Source organism: Acanthopagrus latus, chromosome 17, assembly GCF_904848185.1.
Source record: "Acanthopagrus latus isolate v.2019 chromosome 17, fAcaLat1.1, whole genome shotgun sequence".
Taxonomy (NCBI): Eukaryota; Metazoa; Chordata; class Actinopteri; order Spariformes; family Sparidae; genus Acanthopagrus; species Acanthopagrus latus.
The window spans coordinates 10,240,770-10,266,204 of record NC_051055.1 but is presented as its reverse complement, the minus strand read 5'-3'; the positions used below and the strand labels follow the sequence as shown (position 1 = coordinate 10,266,204).

General features: G+C 39.0%; 1 protein-coding gene across 4 annotated transcripts in view; it reads right to left on the bottom strand.

Annotated features, from left to right (window-relative positions):
- ulk4 (unc-51 like kinase 4) overlaps window positions 1-25,435 on the bottom strand; it is a 73,815-nt gene that overhangs the window by 11,922 nt on the left and 36,458 nt on the right. For 2 of the 4 annotated variants that reach the window (XM_037074083.1, XM_037074086.1), the window contains 12 exons: window positions 24,350-24,483; window positions 24,026-24,147; window positions 23,811-23,867; window positions 23,505-23,556; window positions 22,959-23,053; window positions 19,902-19,953; window positions 18,821-19,025; window positions 17,790-17,882; window positions 11,881-11,929; window positions 9,440-9,545; window positions 2,558-2,724; window positions 663-764 (listed from right to left, as the gene is read on the bottom strand). In XM_037074083.1, coding sequence (XP_036929978.1) covers window positions 663-764; window positions 2,558-2,724; window positions 9,440-9,545; window positions 11,881-11,929; window positions 17,790-17,882; window positions 18,821-19,025; window positions 19,902-19,953; window positions 22,959-23,053; window positions 23,505-23,556; window positions 23,811-23,867; window positions 24,026-24,147; window positions 24,350-24,483 — 1,234 coding nt within the window. Of the gene's footprint in view, window positions 1-410; window positions 467-662; window positions 765-2,557; window positions 2,725-9,439; window positions 9,546-9,870; window positions 10,625-11,880; window positions 11,930-17,789; window positions 17,883-18,820; window positions 19,026-19,901; window positions 19,954-22,958; window positions 23,054-23,504; window positions 23,557-23,810; window positions 23,868-24,025; window positions 24,148-24,349; window positions 24,484-25,435 lie in introns of those variants that run through there. The other 2 variants (XM_037074084.1, XM_037074085.1) reach the window with 2 other exon arrangements.

The window sequence follows — 25,435 nt, the reverse complement described above, 5'->3', positions numbered from 1 at the left end:
TTCAAATAACATTCCTACATTGAAATCACATGTAGCATAGTCAGTGCATCTGCAGAAAACTACATAAACTATAACTTAATTACTTTAACATAAGTAGTTGAATGAATATGGACTTGTCTGAGAGTGAAAGTGCATTTCAAGAATGTTACTTGTGTCTTTGAAAACAGTGTACTGCTGGGCCGCTTGATTAACGTCATTACCATACACTCTTCAGTGGAAGACAGCTAATTAAGTAAGAAATTTTAAACAAGCTTGATATTTACAGTGTAGTCACACATGGAAATAGGTTTGAATATTCTGAGAGGGAGCTCTAGTTACCGGTCAAAATAGATTCAATCAGTGTAAAAAAAACAACAAAAAAAACTCATTTACAGGCTTGGTATGACTCTCTCGTGAAATCACTGTTCTACCTTTAGATGGAAGTTGCGTGAGATGTTCTAGCGTCCTACAGGCAGGTCAAACTCACCTACTTAATGATACAAAATATTACTTATGGGTTAAAGTCAGTCATTCTCAGAAACTTAAACCTGGTACATCATAACATGAATAACATTATTTATGCACTCCCATGCATAAATAAGCATACATAGAGTTTGTTTCACTGTATTTGGCTTATATTTAGACATTTAAACCCCCCCACACTCAGTTAGTGTTGGTCTCACCATGTGAATGAGGTGTATGCTGAGTTGACTCAGGGGTCGGTTTTCTAGGAGCAGCTTCTCTGCTGCCTCCATCTCTACTGCTGGACAAGATAGCCTCTGGCTCTATTCACACAGGCATAGACACACACACAGACACACACACACGTTAAATCATTTATAAAGATTTGACAGTCAATAATGACGGATCCAGAGACCTGCCAAGACACATTCTGACAGACTGATAGATAGAGGAGAGGAAATAGGTTTTCTGCATATGTCGTGCCATTTTCTTTTCTTTGACACAGGATGTGGTCAGGACAACACAGGTTCAACTATTTTATTTTTATTTTTGCATCTCACTAAGACTTTAGTCTTCTCACCTCCTTTTTTCGGCATCCCCCTCATTAGCACCTCTGTTCCTCACTTTGGCTTATTTTAGTTCAGTCATGCCTACAGTGGAACTTCAGGCCAATTAGCAGTGGAATAATGTGATTAATACGGGCACATATTTTCTCTCTCTCTTTCCCAAAGTCACTTCTGCTCTGTTATGCTCTCTCTCCTTCGCCTTTTTCTTCTGTAGTATATATAATTTCTGACTCTCTCTCTTGACCAGCGGAGTAATAGTTTGGGGAGAGCGGTCTAGTCACGTCCTCTCTCCTTATCAGACCTTATTACCCAAATGAATTTGGTTTGGGCAGAAGTTTTCTTTTTAATGAGCTTTGCATTTCTTGCAGAATTGATTTCCGCTGCACATTCTGCTTGCTCCCTTTCCCAGCTCTGTCTCTCCTTCATTCTCTCCATCCTTCCCTCTTCTTCTTCTGTCCTCCTCTCTTCCACCCAGTCTTTTACCCTGTCTCCCCTTAGTACCCCCCCTCATCCAGGCATTAATATGTATGCGTTGGGCTGTGGTGCACACTATGGGGAGATGGGGGCTGGTGTGAATGTCTATATGTGAGTGTATGTGTGTGTGTGTGTGTGTGTGTGTGTGTGTGTGTGTGTGTTGGGAGGCAAGCTGAGGACAAAGCCAGTGGTGATAATGAGGCCGCAGGGACATAGCCAGACAGGCCCCTCTGTGTATGCCTGTGAGTTTGAGCTTGTGTGTGTGTGTGTGTGTTTGTGTGTGCGTGTTCCAGGGACTCGGGACCTCATCTCCTTCTCCTGAGTCCACAACTTCAATATTGCAATTGCTTAAAACTGCTAGCGTCCACTGCACACATCAATGAACACACACAATCATAAAAATACACACCCACAAACACACAATCACACACACACACAAAAACACGCCTTCAGGGACATGATACAAGGGCAACATTTTGAGGGAGTAGATTTTCTGATTCTGTGCTAACAGAGATGAAACTGCTAAATAGAAGTGAATCAATGTGGGAAAATACATGAGCCTATAAGGTCCAAATGAGTCATGATACAGCAAAACAATTGACACATGGCCAACAATCATATGGAAAATTTTAAAAAAATACACAACAGGGCCAGAGTTTGGTTTGTCCATTCTAGGCTCCTGTAGAAACAACACTGTGTAACATGGTGGACTCTGTGGAAAAGGGCTTCCTCTGTGGATATGAAAGGCTCATAGCTCATTTACTTTTAGGGGATTATACACTGATGAAAACACAATAATGAATATGAGATTGCATTCCTGCCCTTAAATTCCCTGAAATCCTGCAAACACAGGACAACATACAGAGCAGAGATCACATCCACATGAAACTCTGATTAATCAGCAGTATGATTAAGGTTCATGTAGGTGTCTTATCACTAGGTATTTTATTCATGAAACAACAGAATGTGAAAATATGAATTGAGCATGTTGTGATGTGTTCAGTGCCTTGCTCAAAGGCAGCTTTGTGGCCATTATTAAAGAAAGAGTCTCATTAGCTGTGTTAGAGTGTTCATACCTGCAGTGCTGAGCGAACAACAACAGATGTTTGTTTTAGGATGTTGTGAAGCAGTTCCAAAAGGGCTTGTAACACAAGATGGCTGACCTTCCTCCCAGCATGACCCTCTCCATTCAGGTGGACGAGTGCAGCTTCGGACAGGGTGTTCACCATCAACTCAATTAAACCTGTGCAGAACAAGAAAAACATCACTGATTAGTTACTGGGCTTTTGGATACAGTGACTTGTTGGTCCCTTAAGACCCTTAAGTGGAACACTAGTCACCCATTTCTCCATGGAATATCAAATTTAGAAAGATCTGTTTGCTCAGAAAGCCCATTAATTCGTTAATATGAACTCACATTATAAATTATAACCAATGATTATAATCAAACCAACCTACTTCAACATTCCCAAAAAAACAACATACCTCCTCTCTCTCCCCTAACATGTATGTCAAAAGTAAATATATGTAGCTGGAGGCTCTTGTTAGACTCCACAGTGGATCGATGGCTCCTGCACAAGATGAGGGACACTCTCCCTCTGAGGTCTATTAGCATTTCATTGTCAACAATTGCCCACCACAGAAAAATTGTTGAATTTGACATTAAACTATTTAAAGAGAACTCAAAACTGTGCGGGCTGAATTTATCTGTGAAAATCTGATAGTCCACAGAATGGTGACACAGCAGCAACAACAAAAGAGAACTCGATTTAAATGCTCATCTAAAAACACATTTCACTCTTCTCTTTGGATCACTTCATCTTCATTTCACCCTATCCTGCCCAAGAAAACCGTCCAATGTAGAACATGTTGTAAAGCTGCTAACCCCTGCTAAGCCATGAATAAATAGCTCTCACTAAAGTGCAAAACCATGTTCCTTTGCTCATTAAATTTAACATGACACAGCAGCTACTCTCCATTTTGCAGCTCTATCTGCTAGTGAGCTATTGTAGGCTTCTGTCCCTTAGGCGTTCTCACCATAAGATTCTGCAAGTAAACCTAGGCAGAATCTGCCTTGACTAGGCTGACATGACAATTCAATAAATGTAGACTGTGCCTATCAATATGTCCAAAGCTGTACATCATTTGCATTTCTGTACACAAAAAGTAACAGTTAAATAAGAAATGAATTTAAAAAATCAGTCTTCACTGGGGAAAATGCACCTGGTGTTATTTTGTATTCAATAGATCTTTATTTAGAATGCAGATGCTGTGTGTGTGTGTGTGTGTGTGTGTGTGTGTGTGTGTGTGTGTTTATTTTTGTGAGTGAAATTGCAACACTGCAGACACTAGAAAGATATAAAGTTAGCCTGCTGTCAGTGAGATGTACTGTTTCTTTGTCAACTGCCTCATAATTAAATAATCACACTGCTCTACTTTAGACTATTCAGTCAAGCACAGACCTCCTCTGCTGCGAATGTGATCCGACAATACAGTCCTGTTCAGATGAGAACTCTGTGCTAGACACATGTATATGTTTATAATATTATTCTATTATCATCTGTTGAGGACAGCGGCCATTACTATACATGGCTTTGTCAAATCAAACAAAGAGAAAACACAAATCAAAGCTAAAATGCCTCTCCGTTTGTGCATTAAAAAAATGTAAGCATATGCTCATGTTTGGAATATACATAAATATCAATGAGTATAATCATAACATGTTATCACATCGACTATCGTGACATAGATTCATCATAATATTTAACTATCTGAATTTTTAATGTAGAAAAGACACCATGAAACAAGCAAATATCTAGGTTTTTATGTTTACACTCTATACACACTCACATCATGAGTAGATGACACCAACATTGCTCATAGATTTAACAACCAAGAACCACCTTTTTTTTTTTTTTAGTACAATGCCACTCATTCACTGAATTTTACCTGGAATGGTGAACTAAATCCAGTTACATATTAAAGCTCAACAATATGGATAAACAAATTACTTGCAACTATAACCCAAAGAGATTGAGATCCACATCAATACTACAAGAGACAGATGACTACACTACTGCATTGTAGACTGACAGATAGCTGACTAAATGCCTAGTTGTCTGAAAGTCATGGGACAGGACACTTTCCAACAGCAGTCTCCATTTCCAATGCACAATACATTTCTACATGCTTGACAATCTGTGGGTACCCTATTATAATAATAATTTATTATTATTAAAAACTACCAAGCTGCAGCTCTCATACAAATGTATATCTTCATATTCTACACAGATATATCCTGATAATGTACTGAACACAAGACCCATGAAAAATGATTTAAAGAGTAATGTGTGCAGTTACTATAATGAGCTATTTACAAAACTGTGCAAAAGTAGTAAATGTGGTTAAATATGTGCCTAAGTTTATTGCACACATGACAACTCTTGCTCTGGTCATTATGAATACAAAACAGGTAGCTACATTTATTACCACTGTAGATTCATTGTAGATTATGGGCACTGTATTTGTCTCAACAGGAATATTAAAAGACAAAGACACTATGATCCAGTCTTATCTTGGTTTGGCTCCTTTCTGGTGTTCAGTCAGATAAACATCAGGAAATGCTGGTTGGCGCATTGTGTCAGAAATCAGTCATGTTCTGACCCTTTCGGGCTCTGTGCCCGCATTAGTGTGAGTAATGCAATGTTAAGTAGTGCCGTTACTGACAGGTATGGACGTGTATGCATCTCTACATTTCGTGCAAGTGTGTGTGGATCTGTACACTTGTGAGGTTAGGACAAATACAGTTCAATCAACCTTAAAAGTCAACTTTTTAAACATTACATATGTATAAATGTTACTTAGCCATTTTCAGACCAGAGGAATCATTTATGAGTGAAAACCACTGTGCTGTGTCCTATTTCTGGGCTTTTGCCAGGTTAAAAATAGACATTCTACAATGCTTGTCAGTATTATCTATTTATAAACCACAGTGAATTGAATGCTATTGGGAATCAACAGGATGGATGGCTCAGAGCATTCCTACATATGCAAAGAGGGAAAGTTTCCAGAGAAAGAAAGAAAAAAACTCCCAAAAATTGCAATTGATTTGTACAAAGTTCAATTAAAATGTCGTATATGTTAAGAGATTTTTCCAATAATATAGGTTAGTCTTTTTTAGGATAGAGTTGGTATGATCAAACAATGTGTGTGTTTAATGTGTCTGATACTTAGATGGAAATTGATTTATTCTCCATATTGATGTGACTCTATAGGCCCAGGTCTTCAAATGATCAGCACCCTTTTTCACTGCTATCATGAAATTAAAGAAAACATTTTTATTCACATACATGTCTTCTAGACTGTATGCAACAATATTTTGGTCCAATACAATTGCTGATAGTGGCCATTACCACCGTACTCTGTAGTGCACTCATGATTCACACATTGGTTCAGAAAATTACCTTACTGAATCCAAGGAATGCAAAAAAGAAAGAATAAGGAGGGATCATTACATCTCCGAATCATGCTTTGGTGCCAGACTGTGGTGATAGCTGCATTGAAGTCTTTGGGTGATAAAAAACACTCTGATAAGAAAATACCTCCAGAAAATGAAAGAACATGTCAGCGAGGAGGTTGATGACAAATTTTTTTATCAACATGGTCGTCCCTTGATTTTTTGGGGAAAAGGCCCTTGTTCAAAGTGTGAATTGCTGACTCATCAGTGATAATTGGTCAGACCTGCCCCTTGTTCACAATATTATTAGCTCTGTCAATAATTTTGAAATACAACATAGAAGCAAAACTGTCACCAAAATGTTGCATTCTTCTTAAAAAACAAAAGTAGACCTAATACCCAAACAATTGTCAATGCTTCTCAAAAATGTCAGATTCTGTATTCCGAAAAGAAGTTATGCCACATATTTAACTTATTTTTTCTTCTGTTTGTTGTTTAACAAAACATTACACCAATAACTTTTCATTTGTATCCAGGGACTGCAATGCAAACTGCAATTCATGCACAGCAAAACTTACATTCAAAACTGTGTTATTGATTGCATTTCCATTAAATTGTCAATCTACTGACATTTTAAGGGGCTTGCTAAAATGAAAATAATAATATGGAAGACAGATTTTTGTGGTATTTATTACACCTGGGGGCATTTTAATGATTGGACACATATGGACATGGTGTTAAAGAACATCATAAAATTCTTTAGACACCATTTGCTGTGTTATACAACCTGAAACTAATTTCAAATAGTAAGTTATAGATGCAAGATCCACAGAAACTGGATAACACCGGCGCAGAGGCAATTACCTCAAAGATTCCTCTGAGCTTCTCACAGAAGGTCAAGAGAAATAACAAAGATTGGGTCAAACCCGGAGAGGAACCTCAAAGACCTTTAAGGATTCTGAAGACACATGGAGCCCCCAAAGACTCCTTTAATTAATTAAAGGACACACATGCTTTAATTAACTGGCACCTTGTCAGCATCTAAGCCCAGGAACCAAACTTGGGTTACTGTGGATGTGAAAACCTCAGAATTTTGCTGCTCTACATGCTCTAGATGCGTCCATTTCCTTATCAAATCACACAGTCTGCTTGTCACTGTACCTACAAAATGAGTTTTAGCTTCACTCTCAGTGGTGAAGCCTGAGTTTTTGTAGCCTTATGTAATCAGATTTTAACCTAGACCTTCCACATTAGTCTGCTTCATGTTCAGATATTAAAACCAAGCAATCAACAATCATATTAAATAATCATAACTTTGTTAAGAAAGTGTGTCTTACTCTACCATCAAATTATTATCTCACTCTTGCCTCTCGCTATCTTTCCATCTATCAAATTGTCATTCACTTCAACCTCATATTTTCTCTCCAATCATCTCATCCCTCCTCCTCATCGCCTCACCCCAATACACCACATTCTCTCTCCATGTATCCCATTCTGCCTCTCAGTCACCTATCTCCTACCCTTTTTACCTCCCATTTAGCTTTCTGTGCACTATCATCTTCTCCCTCTCTCTTCCTTCTCATGCTTTTTTGCCATCTTCTTTTTCTTTCTGTTGTTCTGTTCTCTCTCCCTATCTCTGCCTTTCTCTCTCTTTGCTCCCTCAGTCTTCATTCCCCAGGGGGTATTATCTCAGTCGGAGGCAAATCTGCCCAATTATAAACCTCATCTCCTCTCTCTCTCTCTCTTACACTCTCTCTCATACACACACTGACACACACATATACCGGATGCTATTGCATCCAACCCCCCCACACATACACATCTCTTCTCTGTCTCACACATACACTGAGGCGTAAGCACAAATACATTCACACTAGCACAAAAAACACCTCCCTATTTTGGTCTTCTTCACTGTCTTTTTCATTGCCTCTCAACACACACACACACACACACACACACACACACACACACACACACACACACACACACACACACACACACACACACACACACACACACACACACACACACACGCACGCACGCATACAAGCTCACACACCACCTCCCCTCCTCTCTCTGTCACACCTTAAAAAGCCAATTATACACGCTTCCTCCCTTCTCCTCTTCTCTTCCCTCTTCCTTCGTTCTTGCCATCGTCACACTGATCTGGAGTGAACCACAACTAAAAGAAGGGAGAAGGAGGAGAGGGGAAGATAGAAGAGGAACCCAATATAGAGGAAAGGGGAAAAGGTAAAAATGGGAACATGGGGAAGAGAGGAGTCAATGAAGAAGCTGAGCAGATTGGAAAGTGGCGGTAGGGGAAGAGGAAATAGAGGGACAAGAGGACGTGAATAAGTTCACACAGTGAAGGGAAACAGGGAGAGGAGAGGAGAGGAGAGGAGAGGAGAGGAGAGGAGAGGAGAGGAGAGGAGAGGAAAGGAAAGGAAGATAGTGTTAATTGCCCGGCCAGTATTAGTGCTGGGTTGACAGTTTCTTCTTGAGAGGAGAGCTGATTGGACGATAATGATGCTGACTACTGAACTGCCGCACTGCTGACCCAATGGAAATAGAGGGAGAGGAAGAGGAAGGGGTGATAGTGGTGATGGTCTGGGGGGGCAGGGTGTGGAAGGGTGGAATGATGAGTGAAAGAGAGACAGAACGAGAGAAGGAAATGAAGACAGTGCTAAATAGAAATTTGAGAAAGCATTATTGTGTTGCCTTCTCAATGCCACTGAGAGTTGCAATTACAGTGTTGAACTGTGGGTCCCGAAACATTTACACGTTTGCAACACACACACACACACACACACACACACACACACACACACACACACACACACACACACACACACACACACACACACACACACACACACACACAAAGAGGCAGCAGTGTTTGTAAATGTTTTCTTGCAAACACCTTTATTTATTTAATTAATTCTATAAAGCTAGGTTAAGACAGCATCCCAGGCTTTGTGCCTTACTTCTCCCTTCTTCTAATTAAAGTCCTAATCCTAAACTAGCTCTTGGGTGTTAAATGGGCCAAAAATGACAAAAATCCTTTATCCATGCGGGCACACTCCCCCATCTTGATCTACTAGAATCATTTGCAAAGACAGGAAATTCTAATATTCTTTAATTTTACCATCGCTGAAGGACAAAAAATATTGCCTCCACCTCACACAAAAGCATACAGAGCCGAGGTTGTTGACCAGTATCAGCATTATGCTACAGCAGGAAAGCGGGCTGGGGAAAACAAGATGTCAACAGGTAACATGACATTAACTAATACTAGCAGAGTAGATACATGATGCTAACACTCCAGGTCAATGACAGATGGGCCTGTGGGACAGACTTAACTCACTCATTATTAATAGTACTAGTGTAAGAGACAGTACAAAACAAGAAGAGTATAGAAACAACAGAATGTTTGGTTTTTTTTAAGCAGAGAAAAGTTAAATGTTCTCTATTGGCACACAGACTGTATGCAGACATACTGCACCTTGTTGGTGTGGTGGCTCCAGGTCCAAGATTGTGTCTCCACTAAGATTACATAGCAAGGCAACTGCATTCTGGATCAACCCACTGGTAACATTGCTACTGTTAGCCTACAGAGAGAAAGAGGAAGAACTAGGTCACAGATCAGCTAACAGCATCTTCTATTTCATCATCAGTCCACAGTCGAAGGTTTGCTATGTTGATTGTATTTACAAAACATCAAACTGGTGTAAAGTGTAAAGATTTGAAAGAGATAATAAATGGTGTATATATGAGCACTGTTGAGTGAGGGAACTTTTCTGTCACAGACATCATGCAATAGACTCAGAACATAATAAACAGCACTTTCACACAACACAATCTATAAAAAACAGGAGTGGAGTTATGTCAGTCTTCCATGTTACCTTTAAAATTTCCTGTTCTGTATCGTCAAGGTTGAACACAACACAAACACACCATTATTGTCTGTAATCAATCTTTGAATCTGTTCTGAGAACATCAATCATTCAGCATATTGTGTAGCATAATTGTATATTTTCTCCTGAAAGATCACTGTTTTCATGAGCAGCTACATTTTCCATGTTTTATGGACTGTGAATGTTGTTAACTAAAATATGCTATTTTCAAATGGTCCTTTTGTTGTTATTCCAGTTCAGCTTTGTACTTTGTAACATATCTGGCTGGTTTTCTTGACATTTATACTAAAAGAAACACAGCAATATTGCCAACTATTTTTTCACAAGGGAAACAGAAAAGAATTACATGTTCTATCTGAACATCTAAGATATTTTATACCTACTGTGGAAAGAGTAATTGAGATACCACATTGAGCTAATGGATTGAACTAACTGGGTCTATTAGAGGATGGTATAGTTGTGACCTGTGATAATGAATTGGTTTCAAAGAGAAACAAAGACTAAGACTGCAGTCTTCACTTTCCTGTTACTCCTCATGTTCCCTTTCCCTTCCTTACAAAACCATCTCTCTTTCTCCGACAGTACTTCACTTCTCCCTCTCTCTCCTGCCCTCATTTCACTATTTGATCCTCTCTGAGATACATCAGCTTTGCCTGCGGGGTCTATGTGCATCAGTGTGATCTGTGCACAGGGGTTGATAAGCCTGGCTGATGCTCATCATGTGCAGTAGCCTGAGGCTGAAGACAATGACATCAATTTGCACCTCGGACAACCTGTCCGTCAGTAACAACAAATGACAAAGCTCAGTTATTTTGATCTTTATGGACTAATAAGCTGTGAAAGGACTATCATGTACATTACTGAAAGCATACACGTGAAGAGAAATGAGAAATGAATGGCAAAGAAAAATTAATTTTAACTCACTGACTTCCTGTCCAGCACCCTAACTCATAGATTATTAAACATGTATTTGTGATTTATCTAAAGAATGTACAGTGTATGTGAGTGGTTCTAAAAAGTATTTGACTGCAAGACATTCCAAGCAGTTGTCTGCCTTCTCAACTGGCCGGTTAAAGAACTATGGTCTTGTCAGCTTCTTGAAGTCCTTTCATGTCTGAAGCAGAACTAATTCATCATCTAGACAAATACAATTAGGTGAATTTCTCCATGACAAGTGTGATCACCAGTGACAGGTGTAATCAATCCAGATCAGAGTGTTTCAGGCAGCATAAATCAATCCAAATGTGAGCAATACAGACGGCACTAATGGATCCTGACATGACTGGTTTAGACAGGAGTAAACAATCAGGAGAGGACTTAATCAGGCTGTTGGGTAACCGTGTTTAACATTCTGCATCAGCTAGTCGGGGCTGGACAGGTAGCCATGCAGAACACTGATTATTTAGTGGGTATGTATGCATGCACATGTGAATGTGCGTGCACGTGTGTTTGTGTGTGTGTGTGTGAGTGTGTGTGTGTGTGTGTGTGCAAAACCATAAATTGTTTGCAGCAGCTCAAGTGCTTTGGTTTGCAGAAAACAGATTGTGTTGTATGTGTTTGTGTGTTCATTAGATTTTGCATAATGCAAAAAGGGTCAGGTGAAATAAATTGTTTACTGGAAACACTGTTATGCTTCACTGATAACAGACAAGTGCTGTGTGTATTAGTCTGCATGTGTTTGAATCTTAATAGTGGAGTTCATATTCTCACTCTATTAACCCCTTCTGCTCTCTGAGGCTGACCTGCCAGTCAATTACAGCAGCCCCCTAATAGGTCAAAACAACTCAGACTAATTTACATAAATACATCTATGAGAGTTAGATGGTGCCAGTGAGAGAGGAAAAAAAGGAAGGAGACAGAGTGCAACTGAGCTGTCATAAAATATGGCAGAATTGCAATAAATAATACAAACTGTTATAACTGGATCCTAATAGCTGATCGTAAGAGACTGATTCTTTGACTGACTGAATGGCCAGTTGATTTGCTGACTGGCTGACTAAAAACTGATTAAAAGAGAGTGGTTTCTTACCATAATGAGCTGAAAGACTGTTGGTAGGATCCTACTGTGTTTGATCAACCTGGCAAGGAAAGGGAAAAATACAAATTGGAGCAGAGGTAGTAAGATGTGGGTCAAAAATTAGTTTAATTTAAAGGCAATTCCATGCACTGTTCACACATGCACACACACACACACACACACACACACACACACACACACACACACACACACACACACACACACACACACACACACACACGACTGTTTCATCTTCATTAAGGTTGGAGTTCCGCTACAACGACTTCTGTCTGGTACCAGTAGAATTGGGGGAGACAGAGAGACGAAAAGAAGAGACATGTTGTGAACACATGAAGTGAGATGGGTGAGAGAGGAGAGGGAAGGACAAGGGAAGTAGAGATGAGAGTTAAGGAGAAGAAGAGGTAAGAGAAGATTACATCTGGTGAAAAGGACAAAGGACGGGGGAGATTAGAGGAAAGGGGAAAAGATTTGGGCAGAGAATAGTGGCAGAACAGAGTGGTGGGGGGACAGATGTGTGGAAGGAGTAAAAACAAAAGAGTGATGGAGATTAATCCACATTGAAAACTTTGAAGAAAGGCAGAGTAGAAGAAAGAGAGAGAGAGAGAGAGAGAGAGAGAGAGAGAGAGAGAGAGAGAGAGAGAGAGAGAGAGAGAGAGAGAGGGAATGACATTCTGTCTACTGACTGATTAAGGTTCTTTGATTTGCATCCACTGTGTGGTTGGAATGTCAACACATATGCACACAAACCTTGTGTATGTATGTGTCTACATGCATTTGTGTACATAGAAAAGCACTCAAGCTGTGATGGGAACAAAGCCAGCTGAAGTCAGACTGGTGTTAATATGCTGAAGATAAAGCCCGTCCACTCAATTATAAAACTGTCCTCATGTTAACTATGATTTATAGTTTGGCAAGCTTCAGACCACTTATGGAAACCTTTATCTTAACAACCTGATTGAACAGTGTCTATGATTTTTTAGCAGAAACACTGCTTTTCACCTTTAAACAGGGACTGACATTTTGTTAATTTCAACTGGGAATCTTAATCTTATAAACTTTAGATGTTCTAGTAGACATGCTTTTTTTCAGCAAAAAATAGTAACACATAACCACCAAGGAGTGTTAGAAGCCCTAAAAAACTTTTACAGTAATGTTCCTGCTCAAATGTTTCTCTTTTAATTGTCTATTGCTTTCTTTTTGGTTTATATGTTTGCTGTGATACATTCTGTCTTTTTTTTCATTACTTTTGCTGCAGACCTACAACCTACTTTTTATACTGAAATCAATACCAGTTTCATTATATCTTAAAGGGTGCTGAAAAAATATTCCCAACACTGTTACACAAACTGCTTAGCAAAACCATCAACAGCTACAAGAGAAATTAGGATTAATTGAACCAAGCAATAGTTCCAGCCTTCGGGTCATGCACCTCACATTTTCATGCAACCAACATGCATCAATAGCAGAATTGATTATTATGTTTAGCATTTTTTGCATTCTTTGTGACCTTCACTGGATTCAAGGGCATTGAAAACATTTTTGTTCTTGGTTGAACTACTGAGCAGGTTGCTTGTAGAAACATGGTGTTGTGGACACTGACTTTGTCTGTAAATGCTGTTTTCTTTTTACTTGCAATGATAAATGAATGATCAATGATGTACTTTATCCTAAGTTCTATACCCTAAGTTAGGCTTATTATGAAGGGGTGTAAGTGTGTTTGTGGGTGTGTGTGTTTGTAGATGTGATGGATGGCCTCCCATTAGATAGGTGACAGGCTGAGAGATGAGAGGACAGGCCCAGCCAGCACGACATGATAAACTGGACCACCTTTAAACTACCAGCCATACATCAAAAGACACAGTGCACAACACCAGACATCGAACAAACCAGAGCACAACAGACTGCCTGTAAAGGAGCAGAGGAGACAACCCTCACTACATTACTCATACATCATCAGTATTAGCTTTATAACAGAATATAAAAATGATCATATTATGAACAACCAATAAACTAGATTAACCTCTGCTCTACTAGTCATACAGTTGTGTTGTCAGCTCTCAAGCTTAATCTTGGATGATTCTGGACCTCGTTATTTCAAGTGAAAAGATAATGAACACCAAAGATAAAGTCAGGAGGTTATGTCTTAGCATTTTTAGTCAAATATTTACTGTACATCATAAGGTGCCAGAAAGTTCTTCCCTTGAGAATGCTCCAATTATTCCAAAGAGACACATCTTAATGAGTTTTGTATGATCTAAAGAATATCTTAATATATTTTATTTCATGCATGTATTCACACCACAGAGCTGCCCAGAAAAAGAGGCTGTTACAGGCAATTACAGACTTTTAGTGTGTGAAAACGGCCACCTTGGTGTTGTTAACACCTAACGATTCCACTTTTCTCTGGCTTAGGTGTCCAAATTACTAAAGCAATTTGATGATGTCATGGTTTTATAAGGCCAAGTCTATGTCAAGGCATTAACTAATGATACAAGAAAAAAACATGCAAGAATTATGAGCTGTTTAAGACAGAGATTCTTCTACAATCACAATAAAGTGTACAAGCTACCTGATGCTTGGCTGATAAGCATTGCAAGGCCACATCCATTCACATTTGGCAGACAGACATACATTAAAGGACACTGACACACACATGTAGCCACACAGTGTAAGGTTCTTTGGCTAAAGGTCATAGTAAATGTAGTTGTTTGAAGGTGTGTCTGGGCTGTGATAATGCCGAGAGAAACAGCAGGCTGCCTTCCCAACGTTAATGTCCCCAATTTACCATCTAATTACCGCTCGGCTGGCTTCATAGCCACACTTATCTAACCAAGACCCAGGCAATTTAATTTCTGATTGTATAACTGCAGTGATGGAGGGAGAGTTGTGGAGAGAGGGCACAGAGAAGGAGGGAGATGTGGACTAATGTTAATAAATTAGAGATGGTGAGAGAAAGAGAATGAGGGAGACAGAAAAAAATGGGAAATATTGTTAATAATGTCAGAGGGAAAGGAGTGAAAGAAAAACAGAGATGTAGAGAGAAGAGTGCTGACACCAATTTGAAAAGTTCACGTCACTCTACTTGTGTCAAGGAAAGAGGGGGATGAGGAGATGTGGAGGAACAGGAGGATGGAGACGAGAGGGGGTAAAATTACTGATAAGAGAAGTATGGGCATATTCAGCTATGAGGGTGAACTTTGAACACTTGGAGGGATGGATGGAGATGGAAGGAGAGTAGGATATTAGTGATGAGAGGTTTGTTGAGTTATTATTGCTCAAGAAGATAAAATAAGTAGATGGAAGTGGGGAAAGAAATAAGGGAAGGACAAAACAGGAGGTTAACAATCCTGGTTGTTGTATAGTAATACTAAATGATTAAAAATGGAGCATAAAAATATGGATGAGCTAAAATATTTTGCCATGAATATTTCCATGTCTATGACCACTTAATCATCCACTGTTATAGACCATATTCGCAGGGCAGCCATCTTCCTCTGTTAGACCCAGAGTTAGAATCTTGAATGTTGAACTATTGTGTTCCAAGTTGCATTTCATATAGCATGGGGAAAACTACAAGTGGTTGTCATGAAATGGGTTGAAGCAGTCAGTACGTTTACATGAACTGCTTACTTGGATTACAGCCACAGTTCGACTATGCTACTCAATCAGACAACTGCAAGTGTCTGAGTATACATGCCTGTGAGAAAATTGAATTATTGGCTGAAGCATGTCATACCCCGGTACGATAGGTGGCGCTGTACCCATTTCAACTAGCGGTAACAGAGCCACCTCCAGCTGACCTCTTTACATCACCAGCAACAACAAACTCTGCCTCGGCATTTGAGAAAGATGGTGTACGAAGAGCAGGATGAAGCTACATCTTTGTACATTTCATATATGGTGTAAATGATAATTACACAAACTAGATACACAATGACGCTCTTGCTTGCAGTGATTTTGGAGGAAAGACGTCACCATCGTCATCCTTTTATTTCTGGCTCACGGCCCTGTGAAAAAAATCTCGAGCCTGTGCAGAACATAAAATCCGAATCCAGTCTGATGGAAAGTATACATGCAGGAGTAATGTGACTATCAATCGAATAATCTAGGTGTTTTAATCTAACTATAAGAAATCCGATCCGGTCCGATTTTAGTCAGACTAAGGTGTATACATGCATCTTAAAAATCCGATCATAGTTGGAACCCAGTTAACCCAGTAATTCTGTCATGTAGTGTGATGTAAACACACTGACTGACATGTTAACAATTTGTTAACAAGGTGAAACCTTGAACACAGCAGTACAATATCTGACCTTCCACAACATGAGCATGAACTCATGAAAAAATGCTGCCATGTGAATATGGTCAATTGATAATGGCTGTATTTTTAAGGCTAAGTGACCAAAATGTACACTTTGCTCAGAGCTCCCAATTCACTAATTTGGCTAACCTACAGATCCAACAACTGCTTGTGAGGGTAAATGCACCCTTTCATCTCCTACTTTCACATAATTTCATGTCGATGCATGTCGATTTATGCTATATTGCCCGTTAATACTCTGTCAACACTTTGTCCTCTGTCCTTCCCAATGTTACCATTCCCCCATCCATCAAACTCAATCTCCCTGCCTATCTCTTTCCCACTTCATCCTCCTATCCTTAATCCCATCCCTCCATCCACTGTCCACTTCTTGACTTCCTCATTCTCTCTCTGCCTCCTCTTTTTCACCCTCACTTTCTGTCTCTGTCAACAGCTGAAAAGAGAAGACAGATGACCAGAGAATCAAGACTTACTGACAGCTGCTGTCAGAACACATCTATCAAACACACATAAATCTGGCACGCAAGTAAGCATGTGCACGCACGCACACACACACACACACACACACACACACACACACACACACACACACACACACACACACACACACACACACACACACACACACACACACACACACACAGGTGAGTCATCTCATGGTTAGCCTGGGGATCAGCAGTTTCTCTGTGCAACCGAACCAGGAAACACATCATTACCTCTTTTTATTTTGGTGTCAGATGACTGCTACCTCAAGACATGTTTTTGAATTCCTGAATAGTGAATTACTTCAAGATTATGCAGTAGTGAATTCTACTTTAATGCCAGCAATAATTTTGTCCTGTGCTCTATATTTGAGGAATGTGCAGTGCACATTTTAATAAAGCTTTCAGAAGTAGATAGAGTATAAAGATGCCATGTCTTTACACATCATAGCTGATACAGCTCCTCATGACTGCCACTAAACTGATTACTAGTGTAGAAAACACTGGCTTTAAGATGGCTTGTTCAGTGTAGATTACCAGCAGTGGTGCAGCTGTGTTGATGTCAGTATTAGCTCAGAATGTGGATAAGCTACATCAATGAATAAATTATACTTTTTTTGTGTTTGTGTGTATTGGTATCTATTGAAGTGGGTAAGAATCACTGCTTAAAGTAAGTGTGTGTGTGTGTGTTTTTGTGTGCAAGGTTGTGAATAGAAAAAACAGTTAATCGTGATTCACAGTGCTGAACTGGGAATGACTGGCCTTGGCATTAATACAATACACACTGAGCACCTAAAATGTGCCTGCGCATATTTGTGTGTGTGTGCCTGCAAGGACTCCAGAACACTTCAATACTACCAAAGCTTTGTCTTGGATAAAGAACTAGAACAAAAACGTCTAAAGTATCTCCAGAAATCTATAGAGCTGGTTTGCTTGTACATTTCTGCTTACAGAGGACAGCTTTAGTGTAATGTACAGATATCCTGACTGTTCATTGTATTGTATTGTACTAATAATACTTAGGACTGCATTGTTAGGTACAGTGCCTTAACAGCGTTTCGTTGTCTTTGAGTATGATTGAAGTCTGTGTACACTACCTGCAGATAGGCGTGCTGTGTTCAGTCATCGATACCAGGAGTTTGAGCGCATACAGTGGGATGGGCTCTACTGCTCGAAGAAGAGACTCATACCTAGACATAAACATGCATGTGTTCAACATTTGGCTTTTGTAGTGTTAATAATTAATGTACTGTTCTGATCATTAGCAACAGAGTGTAAACTGGAACAGATCTGGTGAGAGGGATGGAGAAGAGGGGGAGGGGTGAATGAGAGTCATAATAAGAGTGGGAGCGAAAAGGAAATGTGGGGAGGGGAGCAAAGGAGAGAATTTGAGAGGCAAAGGGGGGAAGAGGAGGATAGATATGAGTGTGAGGTGGAGAAATGGGGACGGAAATAAAGGTGCACAAGAGATAACACATGAGTTAACCAAAGAACAGTTTAAAAAGGGAGATAAAAATAATAATGGTATAGGAGGAGATGGTATAGATCGACATAGAGTATGCAAACGCAGCTGAGAAGAACACACCACAAATGTCAATGTCTATTCTAAACCTTTCTCACTCTGCCATGATGTGAAATTCTGCAGACTGTATTTGATGCACCACTCATAAAGATAGACGCTTGACACTGAGCTGGATCCAACAAGTACTCGGATGTGAGGTGGCCCACAGAAGCAGGACGCAAGACAAAAAATACTTGATATATTCTATTCTAAAGTGCTGGAGGTTTCAATAAGTCATTCCCACATTACTAGTATTCATAATAAGACTGTCACTTGGCAAAAAGTATAATGCTTAAACTTTTATTGAACTGGCTGCCACTACCACTCTAGCTGTTTTGGCGGAAAAAATTGTCTAAGGAAAATTCAAGAAATTGAGAAACAAATCAATTACAATATCACTGGCACCTACCAGAGGGTAGGAAAAATTTTGATGATGGTCTCATTTACATTAATATTGATATTTTGAAATGCTCCTCAAATAACCTTTAACTATTTCCTGTTCCCACAGAAACAAAAAGTCAAGTAACAGAGAGAGACATTAATATACTTAGAAAGAGTCAGACCAACCTTGGAAGCAGAGTTTTAAGGATGAGAGTTAACATTTGACTACAGGAGCTTCCATCATCTGCTCCCTCTGCTGCTTTTCCTCCTTTATCGCTTCTCTCTTTCTTTTCCTCTGTTTTTTCATTGTCCTCAGTCCCATCATTCTCCTGAACCAGCAGGACGAGACTGAGTTCAGACAGCACCCTCAGAACAAACACAGACCACTCCACTGGAATGCACACAAACAGAAAGAAGGCGAGCATCAATATAAGATACAAGAAGTGTTCAGTATACTGTAAGTTGTAGCTTCGCTTCTTAGCTGCATCTTTGTTTACAAGGGGGCCATACTATAATAACCATAACAGTGTCCAACACTCTAAGTGGAAATTGATGATTTAGAGGCAATACTATTGTCAGAATGTAAGAATCAACTTCAGTATTTCCATATACCACTATATACCAATATAGCTAAACGTTTAAATAAAGCAGAGGCGGACTAAACGTTATAAGCTCTTTTTGAGTAGCATAGCATGACATGATAACAAGTTATAAGTAAACACAGTATTAATGGCCCACACACACCAAGGATGTTATTTAACCCTGAGAAACTGGCTCCATGAAACATCCTCCTACTCTGTTGTGCTGGGACCCACAGAAACCAAACATAATGACTCAGTGAGGGTCAAAAATCAAAACACTTTAGAGGATAATTACATGGCGCTTTTCATACTGCAAAGATTTTCATGACCTTACACACTCAAGGTTTGTTTCTCTCACTCACCATCTCCCTTGTTCTTTGTCATCTCTTTTCTCTACACACACCTGTCTTCATGAATCTATCATCTGTCATTCTGAAATGAATCTGTCCATCTATCTATTGAGGAATGTATGTTCAGTATCTATTAAAGTATCTTTCTAAGATGTTTTTTTTTTTACGTTTTCTCTTTGACAGAAACAAGGGGAAAGAAAGGGGGATGTGTTAGGCAATTTGCAACCACTCTTTTTTTTTCTTCCTCCTACTCCTCCTCCTCTTTCACTCTGACATTAGCTTCTATTTTCACTTTGTCTCGTTCCCTCTTCCTTCACCCAAATATGGCCAACTTACCATTTCTGCTGAAAGCCAGTGTTGTCAGAGGAGGCAGGATGTCATTCACAACCTGCGAGAGACATTAATGGATACAAATAAAACTTTACACATTACACTGTATTGCTCCACTAGTAAAAGCAAAAATCTGGCAGAATCAGTTACAATCTGGTGTCATATACTGCATTGTAAGTCCATCTGCACATGATGTCTGAGTGCTGAATCTTATGTACTGCTTGAAACAACTGTGAAAACAGGCTGAAATTCTGTAGCAGTAGAAAATTATGTAGAAAATGTACCAGCATGTGTCCATGAGCTGAAACTTTAATACATAAAAGAAGTGTCAGTGTTGAACATTAACAGTATAGGCATTATCAGTGGTTCAGTTGGTCCAATGGTATCTACTTTGATGGAAAAAAATATATATATTAAAGAAAGTAATTTCAGCTTTTCTTCTAGAAATCTACTAAACATACAGCAAATCTGAAAACAGGATGTAGTTTTACACCGAACTAAAAGGAAGACACTGCACTTTATTAATTCAGTGGGCAACAACAACACAGACCACTGCCACAGAGGATCAAATTACTATGGAAATGCATTGTTGAATGATCTCTTTGATCACACACACACGCACGCACACACACACACACACACACACACAAATGTACTTCCACAACTGTCAAAGCCCTTATTTAGGTATGAATGTGTATTGCATGAATTTGCATGATTACTAATATTACCATAGAAACAACACTAATGCTGAGTGAGTGTGTGAGGTTATTACATTGAAAGCCAGAGAAAGGGAACTACAAAGGATGTTGTCCACCACTTAATGGCGTGTGTATTAATATCAAAACCATCAAAAGACTGGACAGACAGAGAGAGAGGGGGGGGGGGAGAGAGAGAGAGAGAGAGAGAGAGAGAGAGAGAGAGAGAGAGAGAGAGAGAGAGTGAGTGTGGGGGGGGGCAAATTTCTCTGAGCTATGAACTATGGGTGACATGTCCTTTTACGGTCTGAAATCCTTTTCTTTTCCTGTTTCCTTTTTTTTTCTTTTGCTCTCTTACCTAGTTATTCTTCTCCCTACTGGACAAGTTTTGCATGTTTTTCCTATCACAACCATAACAGCAACAAAAGATGATTTTCCTTCACTTGTGGTAAAGACAAAAAAAGTAATATATAAATACATTTTACTGAATGCTGTATTCTGTGTTGTATTTGTAAATTATAGATGATAGGTGCTCTTCTCTTCTTCTACTGTTTTTTTCTGCTAGTATACAAACTAATTAACCTCGTGTACATTGTTGATTAGGCAGTACACAAAACCTTTCACCATATTGCCTGCTATGCTAAAGCAACTAGATATCATTAATTCATCAACAAACAGGCTATTGTTAACATGCAGCTCCCAGATACAGACATGCTCAATATATTTTGGTCTTAGTAGGAGACAGAATGACCACTGGTCAGCAGAGAATGGTGGTTGTCTATATCTATATCTATATCTATATCTACTGTATATCTATATCTATAGATATAGATATAGATATATATATATATATATATATATATATATATATATATATATATATATATAGATATAGACAACCACCATTCTCTGCTGACCAGTTTTGCCAAACTGGGGCAGTCAGGAGGAGTTAATAAACTTTGCTAATTAACTCAATTTCATATTGTTTAATAACACCAGCTGGCCGTAACTAATTAATTGTTACTCATTGTCTGCTGGTCCAATGTACTCCATTTATTTTATCAGAGCTACGTGAGCAAGCTTGAAAAATTGGTTCATTGCTGTGTGTTGTTGTTTTATTCTTTTTTTTCCTCAAAATGAATGGTCAACACTTCCTCTCTGAATTTAAAAATATGCTAACATAATGCAAAAATTAAATGAACCAACCTTTGTGATTGAAAGCACATTAAGTGAAATAACATCATGCCCAGTGAATGAAGTCAGTTTTAAATCTATAGCTGTAACTTCATATTATTAAGGGTCTGTGTTGCCTATAAACAGTTTTAACTGTTTTTCAATATCACAATGTAATGGAGACTTAAATTTCTCTTCAACATTACTTTGTTTCAACAGGTAATGTTTACATAGTTGCACTTTTTAAGATCATTAAAGAACAAATTTAACCTTTACCATGGTATGAAAGCAGTTTGTGTAAAACGAAGTAAAGTTTGCTGCAAACTTTACTTCGTGACAAGGATTCAGAGACATGGACTCAAACATGACTGTGTGTCCTTGTCCAGCAGGCAATAAAACTTAATCTGAGCTGGCTGGTGGTAATTAAAGTGTCTTCCCGTGTTATTGACTCTCAGCAGCAGCAAACCTCCTCTTTGCTCCTTTCGACTATTCCTCATCTCTTTTCTTTTCTCTCCCTCCATCCTGTCTGCTTCCTGCTGCTCTCCGCTTCCATACGTCAATACTCATTAAACACAATCTCATTGTCCCATTCCATGCACACACAAGAAGGCACACACACAAACAGGAAAACACACAAGCAGATTTGATGAGGCTCAGTTGGTTCAATAGTTGATTAGTGTCTTTCCTAATAGCGCACACCTTGACCATCTGTCCTCTCACAACTAATGTACAGGTTTAGTAGACTAGAAGACAAACACTGAATATAAAACCACAAAAAGAAATGAAAAAATAAATAAATAAATAACCTGAAGAAATAAAATAAAACTGAAGATGTTCATGGAGACTCTTCAAACAAATCTTTAACAGTGTTCACTTTGCAAATTTTCATCACAACAAAGCAACTAATGGATCACTTGTGTTTTTCTAAATGAGTAAACAGTAAAAAAAAAAGTCTATCAGTCTGAAGTGACAGGCTCAAGCCTTACAGAAGGATGATGAAAGGTCTAGCCATCAGAGGAAATGTACTGACACTTGTTGAGTGTCACAAGATACCTGTCCTATATTTGAATATCATAAGTCAGTCAGGCACTTTGACAGACAGAAAGACACACAAACACCCAGATGGCTGTATCAGGTAGACAGACAGTGAGTCAGACAGGAAGTCAGTTGCATGTTTGCTTGCATTAATACTTACAGCACTATGATGTGGAGAGGTGAGAGCATGGTGCTGGCTAAAGACTTCCACAATGGACAGAGAAGTCCTGATCAGTTCCTCACATACTGCAGCGCCTAACAGGGAATCACATATCATTCAGCTCTACCGCATCATCTCCTCAGTAACAGTGTAGGATAACTTCCAGACTGACTAGTAACTCAACTCCCTGCACTGACGGCTGACTGGATTCCATTTATACGCCAGCAACTGGAGTGGGGTTGGTATTATTGACACTGAGCGGCCCCAGCTTCTCCAGATGCAGTGCATAGTGGCCAACCATGCATTCTGCCCCTTACCTTGTGCACAAGCATTTGACATTCAATGCCATGTCTCTTTAAGGCTTTATGTATGGACCTGTGTCTCTCCTCATTTTCCACATAAATATTTTTTTTGACAATGCAAAGGTGACCTCAGGACCCACAACTACACTTCACATGCCAACAATGATTTTTCTTTTTTTTTTTACAAGGTGACATGAATAACATTTCATGTATAAACATTTTAGTAATTGAGAAAGTAACTCACCCAAAGCACTGGCCAGATTTGTTTCGTTTGACTCTATGGAGGTGATATAGTTCTTTGAGAAAGAAAGAATATACACCAGAGAACTAAATACTACACCAACAGCATAGTTTCAATGCACGGTCATTGATGATAATTGTGTTTATATCAACTTGTCAAATAAATCTAAATCTAAAATACCAATGCATCCCAGTTTTTACAGCTTTATTTTTTGCCTTCAATTTGTAAAGGAATCTCTTGGATGAGGAGATAGATAAAGAGTCCTTATCTAACAATGATCATTGCTAATATGTATTACCAAACACTCACCAGGAGGAGTCCAATTTGAGCCAGAAATTCTTCCGTTACTATTTGAGATCTAAAGACCTATGAGAAGACAGGGAATAAGTCACACTGGCAAATGGAACTAAGAAAAAACAGAGGGTTAAGGATTGCACATGATTTTTCTTGAGGACTTATACACAAACTCAAATTATACAGTGTCCCAGCACCTGGCCAATACTTTGCTGAACAATGCAAGCTACCTGTGATGAAAGAAGTTCCAGCACTATGGACATTGTAGGCAAAGTGTGTTTAAGCTGTCTGCTTTGAGCTGTAGATGGGTGTCTCCTCCCGATCACACCTCGTAATGCACACAAGACATCCTCTAGAAAAGGGAGATGAGACAAGACCAGAGGAAATTAGAACGGCTAGTGGCTCAAAGGGTTACTTACTTAAATGCATAGTACATTTTTATAAGAACTTATTTTGTGCTTTTAAAATGCAAATCAAAGAGGAGAAAATTTTACCACAGCTAGTTTTCCTATTTACCTGAAATTATATTAATATGTGTGTGAGTGTGTGTGTACCCATTATCAGTGGTGCAGTGTTACTCATATATACAATCAATAAATCCAGACACTGAGACAGGTATCCTGATTGGCTGGGATTCTCTCTGAGGGGCGTGGCTTTGCGGAGGTCTCTTTCCACGTACATCACAAGTCTGGATGGAAGACACACATGCATTGCACGTCACAAGAAGTATGTATTCATTACTGAAAAATCAATGTTGTGGATGTGGATGGAGTTTTTTGGGCAACTTTATTCTACTCTTCCACCAATTGTGATTTCTCAGAAGTATCAACTAAATTACTAAGATGTAAATGATGCAGACACATTACCAATATGATTCATGTAAATAATCAGTAACATTGACAGGATGAATAAAAAGAAGAGGCAGGGAGGGAGACAAACAGACAAGCCCCGAGTTTGTGAACATTTTCATTCTCGTCAGACTGTTTGTATTGACCAGTAATCAATAATTTTCTATTCACAAATTCAAGGCAGCAAGGGAAGGTTACCACTGCTAACTGATATTCATTACTGACACACAAACACACCCACACATGTGTACAGCACAAGCAGTATGAATGCAAATACATGCAGAGTGATTCAGAGGTCATATTAGTTAACAAATATTGATTCTAAGATTTAGAGTGGTACAGGGGCAGTGGGGGATTACTAATTCAGTATTTTCCTCCTAATGCTGCATGAGAGATTAGCAGCCAGGGTTTACAGTTGTGTGCAATACAGCACAGCTAATGTTAGTGTACTAGGGGTCCAGTGCATTTCAGAGGTTCTCGAATAGTAATTGCTGGATTTTCTGTTATTGTTATGGGTTCAGTGCAAAGCAAATCCTATTTTGTACCACAAATGTTAGACCCTCAGGTATGAAAAAATACTCCCAACAATACCTTAATAGCATGTTATAAACATGAAAAACAATGATTGAAATAACAATAACAACACAAAGTGAAAATTCATAAAAAAGACCAAAAAAAAAGATAGAAAAAAGGCTATCAAACAGATAAGGCAGCGTAAGCATCACAGGGTCACATATTCAGTCCCAGTTCTATGAAGATCTTCTACTACATATGAATTATTTCAATTGAACT